The sequence below is a fragment of the Somniosus microcephalus genome, chromosome 4 (genome assembly GCF_052327205.1).
Source record: "Somniosus microcephalus isolate GS21.2 chromosome 4, FLI_Smic_1.0, whole genome shotgun sequence".
Classification (NCBI taxonomy): Eukaryota; Metazoa; Chordata; class Chondrichthyes; order Squaliformes; family Somniosidae; genus Somniosus; species Somniosus microcephalus.
In genome coordinates, this window is record NC_140990.1 from 97,988,349 (window position 1) to 98,010,131 (window position 21,783).

At 52.8% G+C, this 21,783-nt stretch overlaps 1 protein-coding gene across 1 annotated transcript in view; it reads right to left on the bottom strand.

The window, feature by feature from the left end:
- Positions 1–21,578, bottom strand: part of LOC147119553 (meiotic recombination protein REC8 homolog) — a 179,638-nt gene extending 158,060 nt beyond the window's left edge. The window contains exons 1-3 of the mRNA XM_085983756.1: positions 21,442–21,578; positions 21,183–21,258; positions 9,337–9,457 (exon numbers count right to left, since the gene is read on the bottom strand). Coding sequence (XP_085839882.1) covers positions 9,337–9,441 — 105 coding nt within the window. The 5' untranslated portion in view covers positions 9,442–9,457; positions 21,183–21,258; positions 21,442–21,578. The remainder of the gene's footprint in view (positions 1–9,336; positions 9,458–21,182; positions 21,259–21,441) is intronic.
- Positions 21,579–21,783: the final 205 nt, after the last annotated feature.

A 21,783-nucleotide genomic window follows, 5' to 3' on the forward strand; every position in this document is an offset into this window, starting at 1 on the left:
CCGTGAGCTTGATAGTCCAGTATCCTGATCGTGCGTCCATTACACTGAAGTAACGTTCTCCCACTAGCTTGGGTGTGATGTCATCTAGCATTGGTAGAGGGTAGTGAGGGCGTTTGATAGCCTTGTTCAAATCTCTGGGGTCGAGACAGACTCTGAGCTTGCCTGTATGTGGTTTCTCAACCACTACTAACGCGTTGACCCACTCTGTCGGTTCTGTTTCCCGGACGATGATTTCTGTATTCTCCATGCTCTGCAGCTCCTCCTTCAGGCGACTACGTAGAGCAAGGGGTATCCTTCTCGGTGGGCAAACCACAGGGGTCGCTGCTGGGTCAAGGTGAATAGTGCATTCACCTGGGAATAGTCCGATTCCTTTGAAAACGTCAGCAAACTCCTCCATGACTGTCTGCTTATCAACTGGTGCTGTCAATGCTAGCACTAGCTTGACGAGGTCCATGTCTAAACATGCCTTTAGACCTAGCACTGGAGGTGCTCGAGTGTCAATAATGTAAAAGTCCAACATCATGTCGCTTTCTTTGTACTTGCATTTCATCACGCATGTGCCTTTTACAATGAGCTGCTCACCCCCATAGCTGGTCAGTCTGCATGAGGTGGGCTGTAGCTCACACTCATCCTTCAAGCTGTGATACTCACTCAAAGGAATTACATTAACCTGAGATCCAGTGTCTAGTTTAAACTTAAGCTCTTTGCCCTGTTTTCCTATCTCAATATCGGCAAAGGCTTGCTCAGTCTCTGAAATCTGTTTTTTCTGTGACACAGAATCAATAAACAGTTCCTCTGCATTTGGCTCTCTATCTGGCATTTGGCTGTCACTCACTGTGTGTACTGCTCTTCCGAAAACAGTCCTGCAAACTTTAGCAAAGTGGTTCCGTTTACCACATTTAGCACATTGCCTTCCTTTGGCAGGGCATTGCTCTTTTTCTCCATGCCAGTTGTTTCCACAATATCCACAGTTTTTGAAGCGTTTTATGTCTGTGTCGCCCATTTTTAGAACTCTCTCTATTCTTTCTGTTCTGAAACACGCTCTCTGGGCGGTGTTCTTTGGTGTGTGTCTATTAACTGCGTGCACTGTCTGTTCACACGAGCTGCTCGTGGTGCCGGTTATGGTTTTCAACTCTGCTTGGGCTATCTCGTGCGATCTAGCTATGTCCATAGCTTTGTCCAGCGTTAGCCCGGACTCAACATTCAAAAGTTTCTCTCTCACTTTAGCTGAATGTATTCCAAACACGATGCGGTCTCTGACCATCTCATCTTTATCTTCTGCATATTCACAGTCTTTTACCAGCAGTTTTAACTCAGTCACGAACTGTTCAAACGACTCACCAGCTCCTTGTACTTTCTTCTGAAACTTGTACCTAGCGAATATCGTATTTATCTTGGGCATCACATATACTTCAAAACGGTCAAAATAAATTTTCAGTACCTTTGCTTCATCTGCGGTGAGAGACCATGTGTTAAAAATGTCTCTCCCTTTTTCTCCGATCCACAGGAGCAGGTAGCTGCATCTTTCTTCCTCCCCTTTGCTTCTCAAAGGACCCGAAAACATCAACTGCACATGTTGCTTGAACTTGCGCCATTCTGTAGGTAAGTTCAAAGATTCCCAATTCATTCGAGGCAAGGGAGCTCCAACGATGTCCATTTTCAATCCCTGTTCTGACACCATGTCTTATTTTGCACACCTTGTACAAAAATAATAAATTGCAGGACAACGGAGTATTACAGTTTAAACTCTTTTATGAAGCACTAGCTGGAGTGCCCGGCGGTGCCGAGGGTTTTTTGAGGGGATGTTGTTGTTGGAAGAGAGAGAGAGAGACTGGGGGGAGTAGAGAGAGATGGGGGGGGAGAGAGAGAGACTGGGGGGGAGAGAGAGAGAGAGAGACTGGGGGGAGAAGAGAGAGACGGGGGGGAAGAGAGAGAGAGAGACTGCTGGATTTAGTTCGGGATTAGCCTGGAGAGAGAGGGGGGGAAGGAGCGCCTCAGGCCTGGCCCAATGGACCCCTGCAAAGGAAGGAAGGAAGAAGGCGAGCTCTCCCTCCCTCTCCCACCCCCTCACTCTTTCCCTCCCTCACCCTCTCTCTCCTTCCCCCTGTCTCTCCCTGCTTAACTCTCTGTCCCTCCCTCCCCTCTCCTCTCCCTCCCTGCCCCTCTCCTCCCCCTCTCCTCTCCCTCCCTCCCCCTCTCCCCTCCTCCCCCTTCCCCCTTCTCCTCTCCTCTCCCCTCCTCCCCCTCCCCCTCTCCTCTCCTCTCCCCTCTTCCCCCTCCCCCTCCTCCCTCTTCCCCCTCCCCCTCCTCCCCCTCCTCCCTCTTCCCCCCTCCCCTTCCCCCTCCCCTTCCCACTCCTCCCCCTCCCCCTCCTCCCTCTTCCCCCCTCCCCCTCCTCCCTCTTCCCCCACTCCCCCCCCCTCTTACCCTCTCCCCACCCCCCCCTCTCCCCTTCCCAAGCCCTCATCGCCCACTCCAATCCCTCTTTCCGCCCCGGGGCCCGGGCCTCAGCACCTGGATGAACGCGTTCCCCTGGACGTTTTTGGCGGCCTCGACCGTCACCCTGATGCCGTTGGCCGAGGCGAAGACGGTGACCTGGTTGGCTTTCCACCCCAGGGCCCGAACCTCGACACCTGGATGAACGCGTTCCCCTGGACGTTTTTGGTGGGCTCGGGCATCACCCTGATGCCGTTGGCCGAGGTGAAGACGGTGACCTGGTCGGCTTTCCGCCCCGGGGCCCGGGCCTCGGTACCTGGATGAACGCGTTCCCCTGGACGCTTTTGGCGGCCTCGGCCGTCACCCCGATGCCATTGGCCGAGGCGAAGACGGTGACGTGATCGCGGAAATGAACGGCCTTCAGCAGGTTCGACCAGTTCTGGGCGCGCCGGCAATCTGCTGAACTCAAGGCCCAGGCTTCCCGCGCTGCTAGGCCGCGGCTCCGCGCATCCACTACAATAAAGAGAGATTCCTAAATGTTAAAGTTCAGGTTTTTAAGCACCCCATAGCTAGGAAGACAACTGCACAAAAGAACCTAACGGGGTACACACAGAAAGTGGGAAAAATAAACACACAGAAAATGGTAAAAATAAATCAATAGTTAGGAATCAAGATGGCGGCCACTCACCTCAGCTCAGAAGGATTAGGCCCGCCCACACACGCAATGAAACGCCCCCCGTGACGCACTGATTGGTCAACCATCAGGTTAATCCCCTGTACGATTGGTCAACCATCACGTCACTCAACGCTAATGAGCGGAATGTTGCCGTTTTTTGAACCTTTTTTGTATACTGTCTGAACCAAAAAGTAAATATGCCCATTAGACTCCCCTAATGATAAGCTTTCTTTTGATATAACATATGTGTAGGTACGCTCTATAACTTTTGATTGTATAGCCGGACAGACAGACAGACAGACAGACAGACAGACAAACTGTTGTGTCCGTGTGTTAATGGAGACACGGAATGCAGGAGTTGGTTTCACAGGTGTTTACTGAACAAAGTCTGGAGGTGAACTAACAGATACAAGACACTATACAGGCTTATATAGCCCGAGTAACCGACATTACAGTACACAGGGGGCTCTTAAAGGCACATACACCACAATTCCTCCCCTTTTAGACAACCAGTACATAACATTTTAAGTAATCATTAATTAACATGTTACAAGAACAATAATCTACACATTTGCTGCAGTTAATCAATTATAAGTCAGTCTCCCTGGTGGCTTCCTGACTCGGTCCGGATAACGCCTCGGTGGTGTAGTAGTTTCTGGTGGTGCAGTAGGTTCTTTTGGCAAGGTCGATTCGGCTTGAATGCCAGTGTCGGGTCCATCTGGTTCCAGTATCACCGGATCGGAGGTAGATACTATGGGTATCTCTGCTTCATCATTAGGCGTATAGAGTTGTGGTGTAGGTTGTCCCTTTTCGGATGACTCTATGATCTGGTCAGCATGGCGCCTTATTATGCTTTCTCCAATGTCCACGGTATACATCAGCGGTCCTAGTCGTGTGCAAATAGTTCCAGGCTGCCATTTCTCGGTACGGTAGTCCCGGGCCAAAACTTGTTGACCTATCTGGAAGGTTCTAGTTGGCCTTTCATTCATGCCTTGAAATTGCCGGTTCTCTACGTCCCTTCTGATGTTTGGCTTGATCAAATCCAGCCGGCATCTTAGTCTTCTATTGAAAAACATCATGGCGGGAGTTTGGTTTGTAACCACATGTGTTGCATTCCTGTATGCAAACAAGAAGTTATCTACCTTATGCTGTAGATTTATATCTTCATTACCCATGGCCTTTATGGCCTTCTTGAAGGTCTGGACAAACCTTTCAGCTAATCCATTGGTGGCAGGATGGTATGGGGCGGACGTGTAGTGCTTAACCCCATTGTTTTTTAAGAACTTCCTGAATTCTTCGGACACAAATTGCGGTCCATTATCAGAACAGATCTGTTCAGGCAGCCCATTCCTGGCAAATATGGTCCTTAATACTGTGATGGTTTTTTCCGTGGTGGTGGAGGACATCTTATTACCTCCGGCCACTTGGAGTGTGCATCAACCGCGATTAAGAACATTGAGTCCATAAATGGACCAGCAAAGTCGATGTGTACCCTTTGCCATGGAGATGAGGGCCACTCCCATGGATGTAGAGGGGCTTGTGGTGGGGCGTTTTGGACCTTCTGGCATCCTAGGCAGCTCTTGGTCATTTCTTCGATGTCTCCATCGATGCCTGGCCACCACACAATCGCTCTGGCTAGGTTCTTCATTTTCACTCCACCCAGATGCCCCTCGTGAAGTTCTTTTAGTACTTTATCCTGGAGTTTGGGTGGAATCACCACTCTGGATCCACACATCAAGGTTCCTCGGCACACTGACAGCTGTTCTCTTCTTTGCGAGAATGCTGGCAACAGTGGTTCACCATGTGCTGGCCATCCCTTCACCGTTAAATTGTAGACTCCTGAGAGAGTCGGGTCATTTCTCGTTTCCTTTTCAATGGCAGAATTTGTTACTGGTAGACATTCCACTATGGTTGAGTGGAACATCTCCACTGGGTCCACTGTAGGTGCCTCTTCTACCGTTGGCAACGGTAGGCGCGATAAACCGTCAGCATTCCCATGCTGTTTTGATCCTTTGTATTCTATGTTATATTGGTGTGCCCCTAGGAAAAGGGACCACCTCTGTAGCCTTTGCGCTGTCATAATGGGAACACCCTTTTTAGGGTTAAATATGGAGACGAGGGGTTGATGGTCAGTCAACAAGGTAAATGTTTGTCCGTGTAGGTAATGGTTGAATTTCTTCACTCCCCATACCAGGCTGAGTGCTTCCCTGTCGATCTGGGCATAGTTACGCTCAGCTGAGTTCAATGAGCGTGACGCAAAAGCTATCGGCCGCTCCGAGCCATCAGGGAATCTATGCGATAATACCGCTCCTACGCCGTAAGGGGATGCATCGCACGCCAGTCTGATTGGCAGTGATGGGTTGTAATGAGCCAAAACTTCCTTGGACGTGATCAAGCCTTTGCATTTATGGAAGGCACGTTTACAGTCTTCGCTCCATTTCCAATTTACTCCCGTTTGTAGCAGTTCATTAAGAGGGTGCAGAACAGTTGACAAGTTCGGTAAAAATTTATGATAGTAATTTATCAATCCCAGGAACGACCTTAATTGTGAGACATTTTCAGGTGCTGGGGCTTTTATGACCGCTTCAATTTTTTCAGGTGACTTATGCAACCCTTCCTCGTTAATTATGTGGCCACAATATGGTATTTGTTTCTGGAAAAATTCGCAATTGGGGCGATTTGCTCGTAGGCCCCGTTCTCTCAGCCTCGTGAGCACCTGCTCCAAATTGGCAAGGTGCTCGTTGTCGTTTTCTCCTGTTACAAGGATGTCATCTAGGTAGCATTGAGTCCCCGGAATCCCTTGGAGGACTTGCTCCATAGCTCTTTGCCAGATAGCTGGAGCTGATGCTACTCCGAAAACCAGTCGATTGTACTGGTACAGGCCTTTGTGTGTATTAATCGTGAGATACTTTTTAGAGGCCTCTTCAACCTCCATCTGTAGATATGCTTGTGCCAAGTCAATTTTGGTGAAACGTTTCCCTCCGGATAGTGAGGCGAAAATATCTTCTATCCTCGGAAGAGGATACTGTACCATGTGAAGGACCGGGTTTACAGTCACCTTGAAGTCCCCACAGATGCGAATTTTTCTCTGTTCTTCAGATTTATCATTATTCAACATTTTCTTCATGACCGGGACGATGGGTGTTGCCCACTCGCTCCAATCTATCTTGGATAATACGCCTGCCTTTTCCAAATTCTCCAGCTCTGCCTCGACTGCTGGATCAATTGCGTATGGCACCGGCCTTGCCTTAAAAATCTTGGGAATTGCCGCATCTTCCACTTTTATTGAGGCGGTGACGCCTTTCAGGGTTCCTAGTTCCTGTTGAAACACTTCCTTGGCGTTGGCCAAGATGTCTTTTAATCGTTCAGGTATGACGTCATCATCATTTTTTTTCTTACTGGTCACCGTCAGTGCCTGAATGGAGTGCCAGTCTAAACGTATCTTCCTGATCCATTCACGTCCCAACAGCGGTGGACCACCATCTTGCAGAATGTATAAATACAACTTCTGTATTTCCTTGCCGTTGTATACAACAGGCACCCTTATTTTCCCTTTGGGGTATACTTTCTGCCCTGTATATGTTTTCAAGATAATGGATGTGTCTTTCAAAGGTATATGCGGAAATAGCCGCTCGTAATCCCGTCGACTTATGACGGTCAGAGCTGATCCTGTATCTAGCTCCATTTTAACTGGGGACCCCGCTATTGTGAGGGTAACCCAAATCGTCTGGTAATCTTCTTTGGCAATTACATTATGTAATTTGAGACAGCTTAGTCTCTTGTTTCCGGAGTTGCTATCGCTCTTCTGGTCTTCGGAGCTACTGTCCGTCATCATTTATACCTTTCTGTACTTTTCCTTATTGATTTTTTTCCTGTCCGTGGATTTTTTGTTTCCAGATCGGCATACATGTGCAATGTGTCCAATCTTTCCGCATTGCCTGCATGCTTTGTCCTTGAACCAGCAGTCCCTCTGGTCATGGGTGGATCTGCCGCAGCGATAACATCTCTCGAAACCCCGTGTCATTTCATGGGTGCCGAAGTCCTGTGGCTTTTGCTGTATCTCTGCAGCTCCTCTTGCGGCTGCTTCGTATGATACAGCCACACTGAAAGCCTTGTCCAGTGTCAAATCTTTCTCAGAAAGTAGCCTTTTCTGTGTTCCTTCACTTAGGAGACCGCAGACGAATTTGTCTCGAAGAGAATCTGCCAGTCCTGCCCCGAATTGGCAGTGCTTTGACAGCTTCCTTAATTCGGTGAGGTAATCAGCGTTACTTTCATTCTTGTGCTGATTCCTCCTGAAGAATTTGAATCGTTCCGCTATCAGCAGCGGTGTTGGGTTTAAGTGCTCCTGTAGGGTATCAACAATCTCCTTAAAATTCTTGTCCCTCGGTTTGGCTGGAGTGATTAAGTTTCGTAACAGCCTGTATGTCCTTGCGCCCATTAGATTTAGAAGTACTGATGCCTTTTTATCATCCTCTGTTTCATTTGCTGTGCAATATACCTCCACTCTTTCCACATAGGTGGTCCAATCCTCTATATCGCTATCGAAATCAGTAATATTGCCAGTCTTAGGCATCCTGAAAAAAAAATGGCGCCTCCCGCACTTTCCTTTCTTCCCCGCAGAAAAAAAATGGCACCTCCCGCGCTTTCCCGCCGCTGCCGCCAACGCTGTTCTCCGCGGATTTTATTTACACAGGTTTTTTTTTTTTTTTAATAGGTGGAGACTCGTTCCCGCCGGACTCTCTGGGACTTTTCCCTCCCTCTGCTTGGTCCGAACGCCGACCCGCTTTGCAGCGCCGGCCGTCTCCCGAGTGCTCCACCCTCTGTCTCTGTTTGCCTCCGCCTTCGCTGCTCAGCCCCGCTGCAGAGCCAGCCAATGGAGCCCCAGCCCGCCGCCCAGGAAGGATTATTGCAGTACCTGCCACCAGCTCGGCTAGCTGGTGAAACCACAGCTTTTTTTTCCTTTCTTGTTTTTCTTCGACTTTCGTCTGAGGAATCGATCTCCTTGAGGTGCTGCCGAATTGCAGGTAAGTCCGTTTCCAATTCGTCGCCACTGTTGTGTCCGTGTGTTAATGGAGACACGGAATGCAGGAGTTGGTTTCACAGGTGTTTGCTGAACAAAGTCTGGAGGTGAACTAACAGATACAAGACACTATACAGGCTTATATAGCCCGAGTGGCCATTACCGGCATTACAGTACACAGGGGGCTCTTAAAGGCACATACACCACACAAACTCTTTTATATATATAGAAGATTAGGTCTGATCTTACTCACATCAGCACACTGGGGACAAGATGGAGTTAGGACCCCTTACAGATGCCTACAGGCCAATGACAACTCAGCATGTGATCATATGTGAATATAATAGGTAGTCCTTACAGATGCCTGCGGGCCAATGATAGTTCAATATGCAAATGTTACAAAAGCTCCCTCTACAATGCCCCATCAAACACTCTTAGGGCAGGTACAGCATGGGTTAGATACAGAGTAAAGCTCCCTCTACACTTTCCTATCAAACACTCCCAGGGCAGGTACAGCACGGGTTAGATACAGAGTAAAGCTCCCTCCACACTTTCCCATCAAACATTCCCAGGGCAGCTACAGCACGGGTTAGATACAGAGTAAAGCTCCCTCTACACTGTCCCATCAAACACTCCCAGGGCAGGTGCAGCACGGGTTAGATACAGAGTAAAGCTCCCTCTACACTGTCCCATCGAACACTCCCAGGACAGGTACAGCATGGGTTAGATACAAAGTAAAGCTCCCTCTACACTGTCCCATCAAACACTCCCAGAGCTGGTACAGCATGGGTTAGGTACCGAGTAAAGGTCCCTCTACACTGTCCCATCAAACACTCCCAGGGCAGGTACAGCACAGGTTAGATACCGAGTAAAGGTCCCTCTACACTGCCCCATCAAACACTCCCAGGGCAGGTACAGCATGGGTTAGATACAGAGTAAAGGACCCTCTACACTGTCCCATCAAACACTCCCAGAGCAGGTACAGCACGGGTTAGATACAGAGTAAAGCTCCCTCTACACTGCCCCATCAAACACTCGCAGGGATGACAGGGGGAGATTGGGGGTGGAGATGGGGATATATGGGGACACAGGAGGGAGCAGGGGGAGGAACGGAAGGAAACGGAGGAGGCGGGGGGAGGGGAGGCATGGGAAGATGGGGGTGGGTGGAGTCGAGGGGGAGGCAGTATTCACATCCCACACTTACCCACGGGATGAGGCTGGGAATGGGCAGCGCGGGACTGGCCATCACTCCGAAGAACGGATCAAAGGCCCCTTCGTAGGTGTCCATCAGGGCCGCCATGTCCGGCATTAGCAGCAGATTCGGTCTGTAATAGAGCGTCAACAGTGTCAGCAGGGGACGTGAATCGCTCTCCCTCCCGGAAATTGACTCTCCCTCCACCTGGGAATCGACCTCTCTCTCTTCCCCATACCCCACCCTCCTCCCCCCATACCCCACCCTCCTCCCCCTCCCCCCATACCCCACCCTCCTCCCTCTCCCCCCATACCCCACTCTCCTCCCTCTCCCCCATACCCCACCCTCCTCCCCCTCCCCCCATACCCCACTCTCCTCCCTCCCCCCCATACCCCACCCTCCTCCCTCCCCCCATACCCCACCCTCCTCCCTCTCCACCCATACCCCACCCTCCTCCCTCTCCCCCCATACCCCACCCTCCTCCCTCCCCCCACACCCCACCCTCCTCCCTCCCCCCATACCCCACCCTCCTCCCTCTCCCCCATACCCCACCCTCCTCCCTCTCCCCCCATACCCCACCCTCCTCCCTCTCCCCCCATACCCCACCCTCCTCCCTCTCCCCCATACCCCACCCTCCTCCCTCCCCCATACCCCACCCTCCTCCCTCTCCCCCCATACCCCACCCTCCTCCCTCTCCCCCCATACCCCACCCTCCTCCTCCTCCCCCCATACCCCACCCTCCTCCCCCCATACCCCACCCTCCTCCCCCTCCGCCCATACCCCACCCGCCTCCCTCTCCCCCCATACCCCACCCTCCTCCCCCTACCCCCATACCCCACCCTCCTCCCCCTCCCCCTATACCCCACCCTCCTTCCTCTCCCCCCATACCCCACCCTCCTCCCCCCCCCTATACCCCACCCTCCTCCCTCTCCCCCCATACCCCACCCTCCTCCCACTCCCCCCATACCCCACTCTCCTCCCCCTCCCCCCATACCCCACCCTCCTCCCTCTCCCCCCATACCCCACCCTCCTCCCCCTCCCCCCATACCCCACCCTCCTCCCCCTCCCCCATACCCCACCCTCCTCCCCCTCCCCATACCCCACCCTCCTCCCCTCCCCCCATACCCCACACCCCACCCTCCTCCCCCTCCCCCCATACCCCACCCTCCTCCCTCTCCCCCATACCCCACCCTCCTCCCCCTCCCCCCATACCCCACCCTCCTCCCCCTCCCCCCCATACCCCACCCTCCTCCCCCTCCCCCCATACCCCACCCTCCTCCCTCTCCCACATACCCCACCCTCCTCCCTCTCCCCATACCCCACCGTCCTCCCTCTCCCCCCATACCCCACCCTCCTCCCTCTCCCACATACCCCACCCTCCTCCCTCTCCCCATACCCCACCGTCCTCCCTCTCCCCCCATGTGTAAATCAAACAGTGCCACAGTAAATAATAATTCTAAAGGGACTGAGTGTTAAAAAAATCAAGCCTGAAGGCTTTGGGGGAGAAATTCAGTTGGTTGCCCCACCCGTTAGTGCCTTAAGAGGGCGATAAGTGGGGCGCGATGTGGCTAGCGCCCGGGCGCGGCGAGACCTGCACCTCTCGCGAAATTGAGCGGACATTTAGCGGCGGCGCAAAACCGCAACACCCGCTCAGCTGCGCGCGCAGATCCTGACATCATTTCATGGTGCAACGCCCTTGGGGCGCCCCGAACCGGAACTTCAGTGGCGCCCCCCTCCTTTCCGCCTGTCGCTCCCAGCGACTGGTTGACTGGAATGGTTCCCAGTCGCTGTGGGGGGGGGGGGGGGCGATATTTAAAGGGGGCTCTTCCTGGCTTCTTTGTGGTAGCCATTTTTGGACCACTCCTTCTGTGAGAGAGAGAGATTTGCAGAGAGACAAAGGGAGAGAGCTTTCTGCATTGAGTCAGCGCTCGCTGAGGTACTTCTGGCTTCGGCCCAGATCTTTGTAGTTGGTTTGCTTTTTCACCGGCATAACCTTGAATGGCCACATACTATGGGGGCTGCAATGGGTGGAAACGTTGGGCTTCTCCATTACATTGAGAGGGCTCAGAGACGCCGAGAGAGAGTGCCAATCATGGCCAGATGGAGGAGGGCCAACAGGCGTCGGCACAGGAGGCCTTACCCTCCCAGGGCATTCCGCCAACAGTTCTCATACCTCAACATGTCTGAGGAGCAGTGTTTTCGGAGGCTGCGATTCAGCAGGAAGGTGGTCACTGAGCTCTGCCACCTGCTTCAGCCAGATCTGCAGCCTCAACTGAGGAGCAGGACGTCTCTGTCGGTGGCAGTGAAGGTGACAGTGGCTCTCAACTTCTATGCCACCGGCTCCTTTCAATCCGCTACTGGGGACATTGCCAATATCTCCCAGTTGGCGGTGCATTGCTGCATCCGCCAAGTCACGAATGCCCTCTTTAAAAGGAGACGAGAGTACATCTCCTTCCCCATGACCCCGGACAAGCAGCAAGAGCGCGCAATGGGATTTGCAAGAATAGCGGGCTTCCCCATGGTCCAGGGTGCCACTGACTGCACGCATGTGGCTTTGTGGGCGCCGCAAGAGAATGCCGAGGATTTCCGCAACCGAAAGGGGTTCCATTCGTTGAACGTCCAGTTGGTCTGTGACCACAGACAGCTGATAGTCGCTGTCAATGCCCACTTTCCAGGCAGCAGCCACGGCGCCTTCATCCTCCGCCAGACTTCTGTTGCAGACCTTTTCGAGGCCCCGGCTCACCCAGGAGGCTGGCTTCTCGGGGACAAGGGCTATCCTCTGTGCACCTGGCTGATGACCCCGCTCCGTTCGCCCAGCACCCCTGCTGAAGAACGATACAATGAGAGCCATCAAGCTACCAAGAACATCGTTGAGCACACAATCGGCGTGCTCAAGCAACGGTTCCACTGTCTGGACCATTCTGGAGGAGCCCTTCAGTACTCACCTGAGCGAGTCTCCCACTTCGTTGTTGTGCGCTGCATGCTGCATAACCTGGCAATCCTCAGGACCCAGCCAATGCCACCAGACATTGGAGCACCAGCAGAGGAGGAGGCGGAGGAGGAGGAGGAGCAGCAGCACCAGGACGGGAGGGAGGCACAAAGTGCAAGGGCCGTCCATCAGCGGCTTATAGCAAGTCGCTTCTAGGCCCCCTCTGAGGGAATGGCTTCTGCCATTCAAAGAACATGAATGGAACCGTGCCGCAACCCCTAAGCCGGTCAAGGCAACAATTAGTTCAAAGAGCAAACATGCACATTCTGAATAAAGACACTTCTTTATTTAACAAACTGTGTGCCCTTCCCGCATGGCAAAGTAATAGAGAGAAACCCCCAAAAAAGCAGTCAGTCACATAACTGGCTCTCACAACCTGGAGACAATGGCCTAGAAATTCAGTTGTTTGCGCCAGCCGCTAGCGCCTTAGGAGGAGGAGATGTGGGGCGCTAGGCGGCTAGCGGCCGGGCGCAGTGCGATCTGCGCCTCTCCCCAACTTCAGTAAAGATTTAGCGGCGGCACAAAGCCTTTGCGCGCGCTCAGCTGCGCGCGCAGATCCTGACGTCATTTCATCGTGCAACGCCCTTTGTTCGCCCCAAACCGGAAATTCAGTGGCGCTGGCCTATTGTGCGCCTGGCGCCCCTAGCGACTGGTAGAGGGGAATGGTTCTCAGTCGCTGCGGGGCGCGGGGGGCGCAAATTAAAGGGCACTCCTCCTGCAGTAGAAAAGGCAGCCATTTTGCAACACTCCTTCTTTGTGAGAGATGGATCTTTGCAGAGAGACAAAGGTAGAGAGCTTTCTGGTTTGGCTCAACACTCGCACAGGTACTTGTGGCTTCAGGCCACAGCTTTCCACTTGTCTTTAACTTCAGAGCCATATCATTGATTGGAAACATATAATGGGGGCTGCAATGGGTGCAAACGTTGGCCTTCTCCATTGCATTCAAAGGGCTCACAGACGCCGTGAGAGAGTGCCAGTCATGGCCAGATGGAGAGGGGGCAACAGGCGTCGGCAAAGGTGGCCTTACCCACCCAGGGTATACCGCCAGCAGTTCTCATATCTGAACATGTCTGACGAGCAGTGTGTTCGGAGGCTGCGATTCCGAAGGGCGGTGGTCACTGAGATCTGCCACCTGCTTCGCGGAGATCTGCAGCCACATCTGAGGAGCAGGACGTCTCTGTCGGTGGAAGTGAAGGTGACGGTGTCTCTCAACTTCTATGCCACCGGCTCCTTCCAATCCGCTACTGGGGACATTTCCAACATCTCCCAGTTTGCCGTGCATTGCTGCATCCGCCAGGTGACCAATGCCCTTTTCAGAAGGAGACGTCAGTTCATCTCCTTCTCCATGGCCCTTGTCAAGCAGCAACAGCGTGCAATGGGCTTTGCAGCATTAGCGGGCTTCCCCATGGTGCAGGGCGCCATTGACTGCACGCATGTGGCTTTGCGGGCACCTCTGGAGAATGCCGAGGATTACCGCAACCGGAAGGGCTACCATTCGCTCAACGTGCAGTTGGTGTGTGACCACAGGCAGCTCATCCTAGCTGTCAATGCCCGCTTTCCAGGCAGCAGCCACGATGCCTTCATCCTGCGCCAGACTTCTGTGGCAGACATGTTCCAGGCCCAGCCTCACCCACGAGGATGGCTTCTCGGGGACAAAGGCTATCCTTTGTGCACATGGCTGATGACCCCGCTCCGTGCGCCCAGCACCCCTGCTGAAGAGGGATACAATGACAGCCATCAAGCAACCAGGAACATCAATGAGCAAACAATCGGCGTCCTGAAGCAACGGTTCCGCTGTCTGGATCGTTCCGGAGGAGCCCTACAGTATTCGCCTGAGCGAGTCTCCCATTTCGTGGTCGTGTGCTGCATGCTGCACAACCTGGCTATCCGCAGGACTCAGCCACTGCCACCAGACATTGGAGGACCACCAGAGGAGGAGGAGGAGGAGGAGGACCAGCACAGGAGGGAGGCAGAAAGTGCAAGGGCCGCCCGTCGGCGGCTTATTGAACGTCGGTTCTAGGCCCCCTCTCAGGGAATGGCTTGTGCCAATGGCAGAAGATGAATGTAGCCGCTCCACAAGCCCTCAGCCGAGCAGGGCAACCAGGACTTCCAAAAGAAAGCATGGACAGTGCGATTTAAGAACATTTATTTCTTTGAAACCTCTGCCTTTCCCACATTACAAACTAATGGAGAGAAGCCCCCGCAAAAAACACAAATCGACCAGTCTCGGCCTTTCAAAAAACACAAATCGACCAGTCTCGGCCTTTCAAAAAACACAAATCGACCAGTCTCGGCCTTTCAAAAAACACAAATCGACCAGTCTCGGCCTTTCAAAAAACACAAATCGACCAGTCTCGGCCTTTCAAAAAACACAAATCGACCAGTCTCGGCCTTTCAAAAAACACAAATCGACCAGTCTCGGCCTTTCAAAAAACACAAATCGACCAGTCTCGGCCTTTCAAAAAAACAAATCCACCCTCCCCCTTTAAGAGCTCACCGGCGCCAGAGTGTCTGCCGTCAATCAGCAGCTCGCCGCACCTGCGCTGCGCCCGCCCTCGGGGGTTTCGCCCCGGGCCGCCGGCTTAGCGCCTAATGATAGTCGTGCATCGCCTGTTTTAGCGCAGCAGCAACCTCTTGGGGCGATGCCACTGAATATCGGCGAAGGTGGCACAAAGTTGCGCCGGGTGCAAACTTTAGCGGCCGCCCGGCTGTAGTGCCCCAAACGTGGCTATACTGAATTTCTAGGCCAATGACCAAAACAGTAACAAAAATATGACCACGATCCTCGGCCTTCAATAAAACAATTAACAACATTTTGCCACACCTCCTACTTTTTCCCCTTGGAGGGTGAACTGCTTCGCTTGCGAGATTTGCTCCTTCCCACCCTGCAGCTCCTCCGCAATGGGACCCCAGTGGCTGCAGCAAGGCTGGGGGAAGGCTGCTGAGTGTCAGAAACTGAGACTGCAGATGCCCTTGAGGGACGGCCTGGACCAGCTCTGGGACTGGAGGGCCCGGCTGCTGACTGCTCCAACTCTGCATGGGCGGCACCAGTCTGTCCTACAGGTGGTGGCAGGTGCAGTGGAGAAGTGACAGTGCTGGCAGCAGGAATGCTGTCATCCTGAGAGAGGACAGCAACTCCCTGTTCGGCCGACACATTGGCACTCCCATGGGGCAGCACTGCAGCATGCAGAGCAATCTGCTGAAGCACAGATTGCTGGCCTGCTGCAGCGCGGTGAGGGCCCCGGCGAATCCTGCCCGATCCAGCGAGGGTGGCAGCAGTCAGTGCTCGTGTGGCCTCAATCTGCGTCTGCATGAGACCAGCCACTGACTGCATTGCAGCACTAAGCAATTGCGTGGCAGCCGCCTGTGCTGCGCCGACGTCCTGGACAATCCTTGCCTGTGCTGCGCCGAAGTCCTGGAGACTCCTTGCCTATGCTGCGCCGAAGTCCTGGACACTCCTTGCCAGTGACTCAATGGAATCTGGCATCCTTGCCACTGCAGCCATGCCTGTGTTCCACCTGGGCGCTCATTTCAGCGAGGAGCCGTACCTCTTCTGCGCTCACTGTAACAGGACTCGAGGCCAGGCTCTCCCTCCGGGGAGAAGCTTGCTGCCGAGCTTCCCTACCCCCCTCGCGTTGCTGCAGCCCGCTGGGCCCCAGAGCTTCACCCTCCTCAGACCATTCCCCCCCCTGCTCCCCTCCAGGGAAGACGTGTCCCCATCATGGCCATGGGCTGCCTCGGCTGAGGGTGGCACTGATGGTCCGGCTTCCTCCTCGTCATCGCCTTCAGAATCACTCACAGTGGCAGCTTGAGGGCCCGCCTCCTCACCTGGCGAATCAGCATCTGAAAGCAGGGAGGTACAAGAGTGGCTTTAGCGTGAGGACAGGGTGGCAGCGAGGGAGACATGAGTGCTGCAATGTACTGATTTGGCTCGAAAGTGGCAAAGGATGATGGTGTGAGGAACAAGTGGAAGGAGAGAGGTCAAAAAGGTGATGACCTTACCATTGCTGTCCATAACGGGGTCGGCATCTCCAGTGGCGACGGGGCCAATCATCCGGCCTGCCATAATCCGCTGGACTCGCTGCTCCAGATCGCTGAGGTCTTGAAGGTGAGGCCGGCCTCCCCCGGTCCGTTGCTGCTGCCTCCTGTTATGGGCCAGCTTGCCCTGCAAGAGAAAGGACGGGCTCTGAGTACAGTGTGAAGCCCTGATCTTGGCTGCACTGCCTCCCGTGGTCAAATAGCCCTTACAGTGTGAAGCCCTGATCTTGGCTGCACTGCCTCCCATGGTCAAATAGCCCTTACAGTGTGAAGCCCTGATCTTGGCTGCACTGCCTCCCATGGGCGAAGAGCCCTTACAGTGTGTAAAGTGCTGAATGTGCGTGTGAGTTTCCTGAAAGAGCCATAGGTGTTGGATGAGTGCTGGGCATTGGGGCTTTCAGGACCCTTTGGCCATAAAGTGAGGTCGACATGCAGGGATGAAGAGGATTCTGAAAAGGGCACTCACCCTGACGACCCGAGTGAGGTCGTTGAACTTCTTCCTGCATTGCACAGGGGTCCTAGGCACCATGCTGCTGGAGGTCACTCTGTGAGCCACCTCCCTCCAAGCTTTGCGATAGTCGCTGGGCAGCGGCCTCCTGCCACTGTCCGGGTACAGGAGAGATCGCCTGCGCTCCACCGCGCCAACCAGAACCTCCAAGGCCCCCTCGCTGAACCGCTGCGCTCGCTCCCTGGCCCTCTCCATGGTCCTAGGCTTAAGAATGTGGCAACAGGTCTGTCCAGGCCGAGATTCTGGGCTCCGATGCGCAGGGTGTGGCTGCAATTCAAGATCGACCCTCCCCTTTAAGAGCTGACCGGTGCCAGCGTATCTGTGTGCAATCGCTAACTGGCCGCACCTGCGCTGCGCCCGCCCTCGGAGGTAGCGCCTCACTCCTCCAGCTTAGTGCCTTAAGACAGTCGTGCAGCACCTGTTGTAGCGCTCCAAGCACCTCCTGGGGCGAAGGAGGCCAATTTACCAGTAGGTGGCGATAATTTGCGCCGGGCAATACCGAATTTCTCCCCCTTTGTGTCTTAATGCGAGGAGCATTCGTAATAAGGTGGATGAATTAGCTGTGCAAATAGATGTAAACGGATATGATATAATTGGGATTATGGAGACATAACTCCAGGGTGACCAAGACTGGGAATTCAACATCCAGGGGTATTCAATGTTCAGGAAGGACAGGAAAAAAGGAAAAGGAGGTGGGGTAGCATTGCTGGTTAAAGAGGAGATTAACACAACAATAAGGAAGGATATTAGCTCTGATGATGTGGAATCTGTATGGGCAGAGCTGAGAAATACCGAGGGGCAGAAAACATTAGTGGGAGTTGTATACAGACCCCCAAACAGTAATGCTGAGGTTGGGGATGGCATTAAATGGGAAATTAGAGATGCGTGCAATAAGGGCACAGCAGTTATCATGGGTGACTTTAATCTACATATAGATTGGTCGAACCAAATTAGTAACAATACTGTGGAGGAGGAATTCCTAGAGTGTGTACGGGATGGTTTCCTGGACCAATATGTCGAGGAACGAACTAGATATCAGGCCATCTTAGACTGGGTATTATGTAATGAGAAAGGATTAATTAGCAATCTTGTTGTGCGAGGCCCCTTGGGGAGGAGCGATCATAATATGATGGAATTCTTCATTAAAATGGAGAGTGAAGTAGTTGACTCAGAGGCTAGGTTACTGAATTTAAATAATGGAAACTACGATGGTATGAGGCGCGAGTTGGCTAGGATGGATTGGGGAACATTACTTAAAGGGTTGACAGTGGATAGGCAATGGCAAACATTTAAAGATCTCATGGATGAACTGCAGAATTTATTCATCCCTGTTTGGCATAAAAATAAAACAAAAAAGGTGACTCAACCATGGCTAACAAGGGAAATTAGGGATAGCATAAGATCCAAGGCGAGGACATATAATTTGGCCAGATAAAGCAGCAAACCTGAGGATTGGGAGCAGTTTAGGATTCAGCAAAGGAGGACAAAAGGATTAATTAAGAGGGGGGAAATAGCGTATGAGAGTAAGCTTGCAGGGAACATAAAAATTGACTGTAAAAGCTTCTATAGATATGTGAAGAGAAAAAGATTGGTGAAGTCAAGCATAGGTCCCTTGCAGTCAGAATCAGGTGAATTTATAATGGGGAACAAAGAAATGGCAAACCAATTAACTACATGCTTTGGTTCTGTCTTCACAAAGGAGGACACAAATAACCTCCCAGAGATGTCAGGGAACATAGGCCTAGAAATTCAGTGGCCTGCGCCACCAGTTTGCACCCAAAGAGGGCTTTTGCGCCACTGTGCAAACCTACCGCGATATTTAGCGGGGCGCTAATGGCGGCGTTAGCCAGTAGCGCTGCGCCGCCACCGATGACATCATCGGTGTGCGCAGCGCCCCGCTATCGCCCCGCTGGCCATATTTGGTTGCTGCCGCCTCCCCCGCGCCGGCCGCAAACAGCGACCGGTACACGGGACCTACCTGTGCCGGTAGTGGGGCGAGTTAAGGTGGAGGTGCGGCCGGCTGCTTTTTCGGCAGCCGCCTGCCCGCACCTCCGTCCCCGGCCTCCTACACCCCCCCCCCCCCCGCGGCATTGCCGGCTGTTTCCAGAGAGCCCGGCACTTCTCCTTGGTGCCGGGCTCATTTGCCGGCACTCGCGAGCGGGGATCGCGCTGTTGCAGGCACCTCCCCCTTAAGAGTGAGAGGAAGGCCTGCAGTACCGCAGGCTGCCATGCCACAGCGGGTGGCGCTGCGGCACTTTGCACGCCGATATTCAGTTTCAGCGCCCCAAGCGGGGCGCCGAAACCCTTGTTTAGCGGCCGGCTTCCACTTGGGGCACTGAAACTGAATATCCCGCTGGCGCAAGTGGCTCCGCGCGCAGCGGTAATTCCGGCGACCAGGCGAGCTGGGCGACCCTAACTGAATTTCTAGGCCATAGGGTCTAATGAGAGGGAGGAATTGATGAAATCAGTATTTGTAGGGAAATGGTGTTTGGGAAATTGACGGGATTGAAGGCCGATAAATCCCCAGGGCCTGATAATCTACATCCTAGGGTACTTAAGGAAGTGGCCCTAGAAATAGTAGATGCATTGCTGGTCATCTTCCAAAATTCTATAGACTCTGGAACAGTTCCCTTGGATTGGAGGATAGCTAATGTAAACCCACTATTTAAGAAGGGTGGTAGAGAGAAAACGGGGAATTATAGACCGGTAAGCCTGACATCGGTAGTGGGGAAAATGCTAGAGTCTATTATAAAAGATGTAATAGCAGAGCACTTGGAAAACAGTGACAGGATCAGACAAAGTCAACATGGATTTACAAAAGGTAAATCGTGCTTGACTAATCTACTGGACTTTTTTGAGGATGTAACTGGTAGAATAGATAAGGGAGAACCAGTGGATGTGGTGTATTTGGACTTTCAGAAGGCTTTCGATAAGGTCCCGCATAAGAGATTAGCGTGCAAAGTTAAAGCACATGGGATTGGGGGCAAGGTACTGACTTGGATAGAGAACTGGTTGGCAGACAGGAAGCAAAGAGTTGGAATAAACGGCTCTTTTTCCTTGTGGAAGGCAGTGACTAGTGGGGTACCGCAGGGATCGGTGCTAGGACCCCAGCTGTTCACAATATATATTAATGATCTAGACGAGGGAACTAGATGTGATATCTCCAAGTTTGCAGACGACACAAAGCTGGGTGGGCGTGTGTGTTGTGAGGAGGATGCAGAGAAACTCCAGTACGATTTGGACAGGTTGGGTGATTGGGCAGATGCATGGCAAATGCAGTATAATGTGGATAAATGCGAGGTTATCCACTTCGGTGGCAAAATCTGAAAGGCAATAGGTTGGGAAAAAAGGGGAAGTACAACGAGACCTGGGTGTCCTTGTGCACCAGTCGCTGAAGGTAAGCATGCAGGTGCAGCAGGTGGTTAAGAAGGCAAATGGTATGTTGGCCTTCGTAGCGAGAGAATTCGAGTACAGGAACAAGGATGTCTTGCTGCAGTTGTACAGGGCCTTGGTGAGACCACACCTTGAGGATTGTGTGCAGTTTTGGTCGCCTTATCTGAGGAAGGATGCTCTTGCCATGGAGAGAGTGCAGCGAAGATTCACCAGACTGATACCTGGGATAGCAGGAATGACGTATGAGGAGAGATTGGGTCGATTAGACTTATATTCGCTCGAGTTTAGAAGAATGAGAGGGGATCTCATTGAAACTTATAAAATTCTAACAGGACTAGACAGACTAGATGCAGGAAGGATGTTCCAGATGGTCGGGGAATCCAGAACCAGGGGTCACAGTCTAAGGATAAGGGGTAGGCCATTTAGGACAGAGATGAGAAGGAATTTCTTTACCCAGAAAGTGGTGAACCTGTGGAATTCTCTGCCAGACAGGGCAGTTGAGGCCAATTCATTAAAGATATTCAAGAATGAGTTGGATATATTTCTTGAGGGATCTCAAGGGATCAAGGGATATGGGGAGAAAGCAGGAACAGGGTACTGAATTTGGATGATCAGCCATGATCTCATTAAATGGCGGAGCGGGCTCAAGGGGCAGAATGGCCTACTCCTGCTCCTATCTTCTATGTTTCTATGTTTCTACACCCCACCCTCCTCCCTCTCCCCCCATACCCCACCCCCTCACTCTCCCCATACCCCACCCCCTCACTCTCCCTTTCCCCATACCCCACTTCTTCCTCTCCCTGTCTCTCCCCCTCCCCCATCCACAGATAGCTCCTATCCAGCCCCACGTCCTCGCTCTCCCCTCCCCTGGGCCTTGTTGCAGAGACCGTGCTGCCTTGCCTGCTGCTATGGGAATGCACAGATACTCACTGCTCCACCTCCACCAGGTTGATCCGGGTCTGAGATTGCACACGGTACAGCCGGTCCAGAATGTGCTGGATCTCTCCTGCAGAGAGATGGGAAGAGAAGGATGGAAGCAGCGGGAGAGAACAACAAGGTAACAGGCTACAGGCATTCCCCCCCCCGAGCACGGCTACAGGCGTCCCACCCACGTCTTCCGAGCAGGGCTGCAGACACAGCTACAGGCATTCCGGTCGCCTCTCATCACACCTGCCCATTGCACACTCACCAATCAGGTAACTGCATTGCCTGTGAAAGACTCGCACGACTCCGATTTCCAACTGGGCTGAGAGGTACAGGGAGAATCGTGGTCTGGAAGTGCCAGGGTAGGGTGGGCGCACCTGTACCAAAATGTACCGAATGATCTCTTCACTGGAGGGAAGAAGGGACAAAGAGAAAAATCATGGGTACTGGGAAAGAAAGAGAGTGAGAGACAAAAAAAGAGAGAGAGAGAGACAGAGACACAGAGAGAGATAGAGACACAGACAGACAGACAGAGACACACACAGAGACAGTGGCAGAGATAATCAGACAGACAGAGTCAGAGAAAGAGAGAGACACAGAGAGAGAC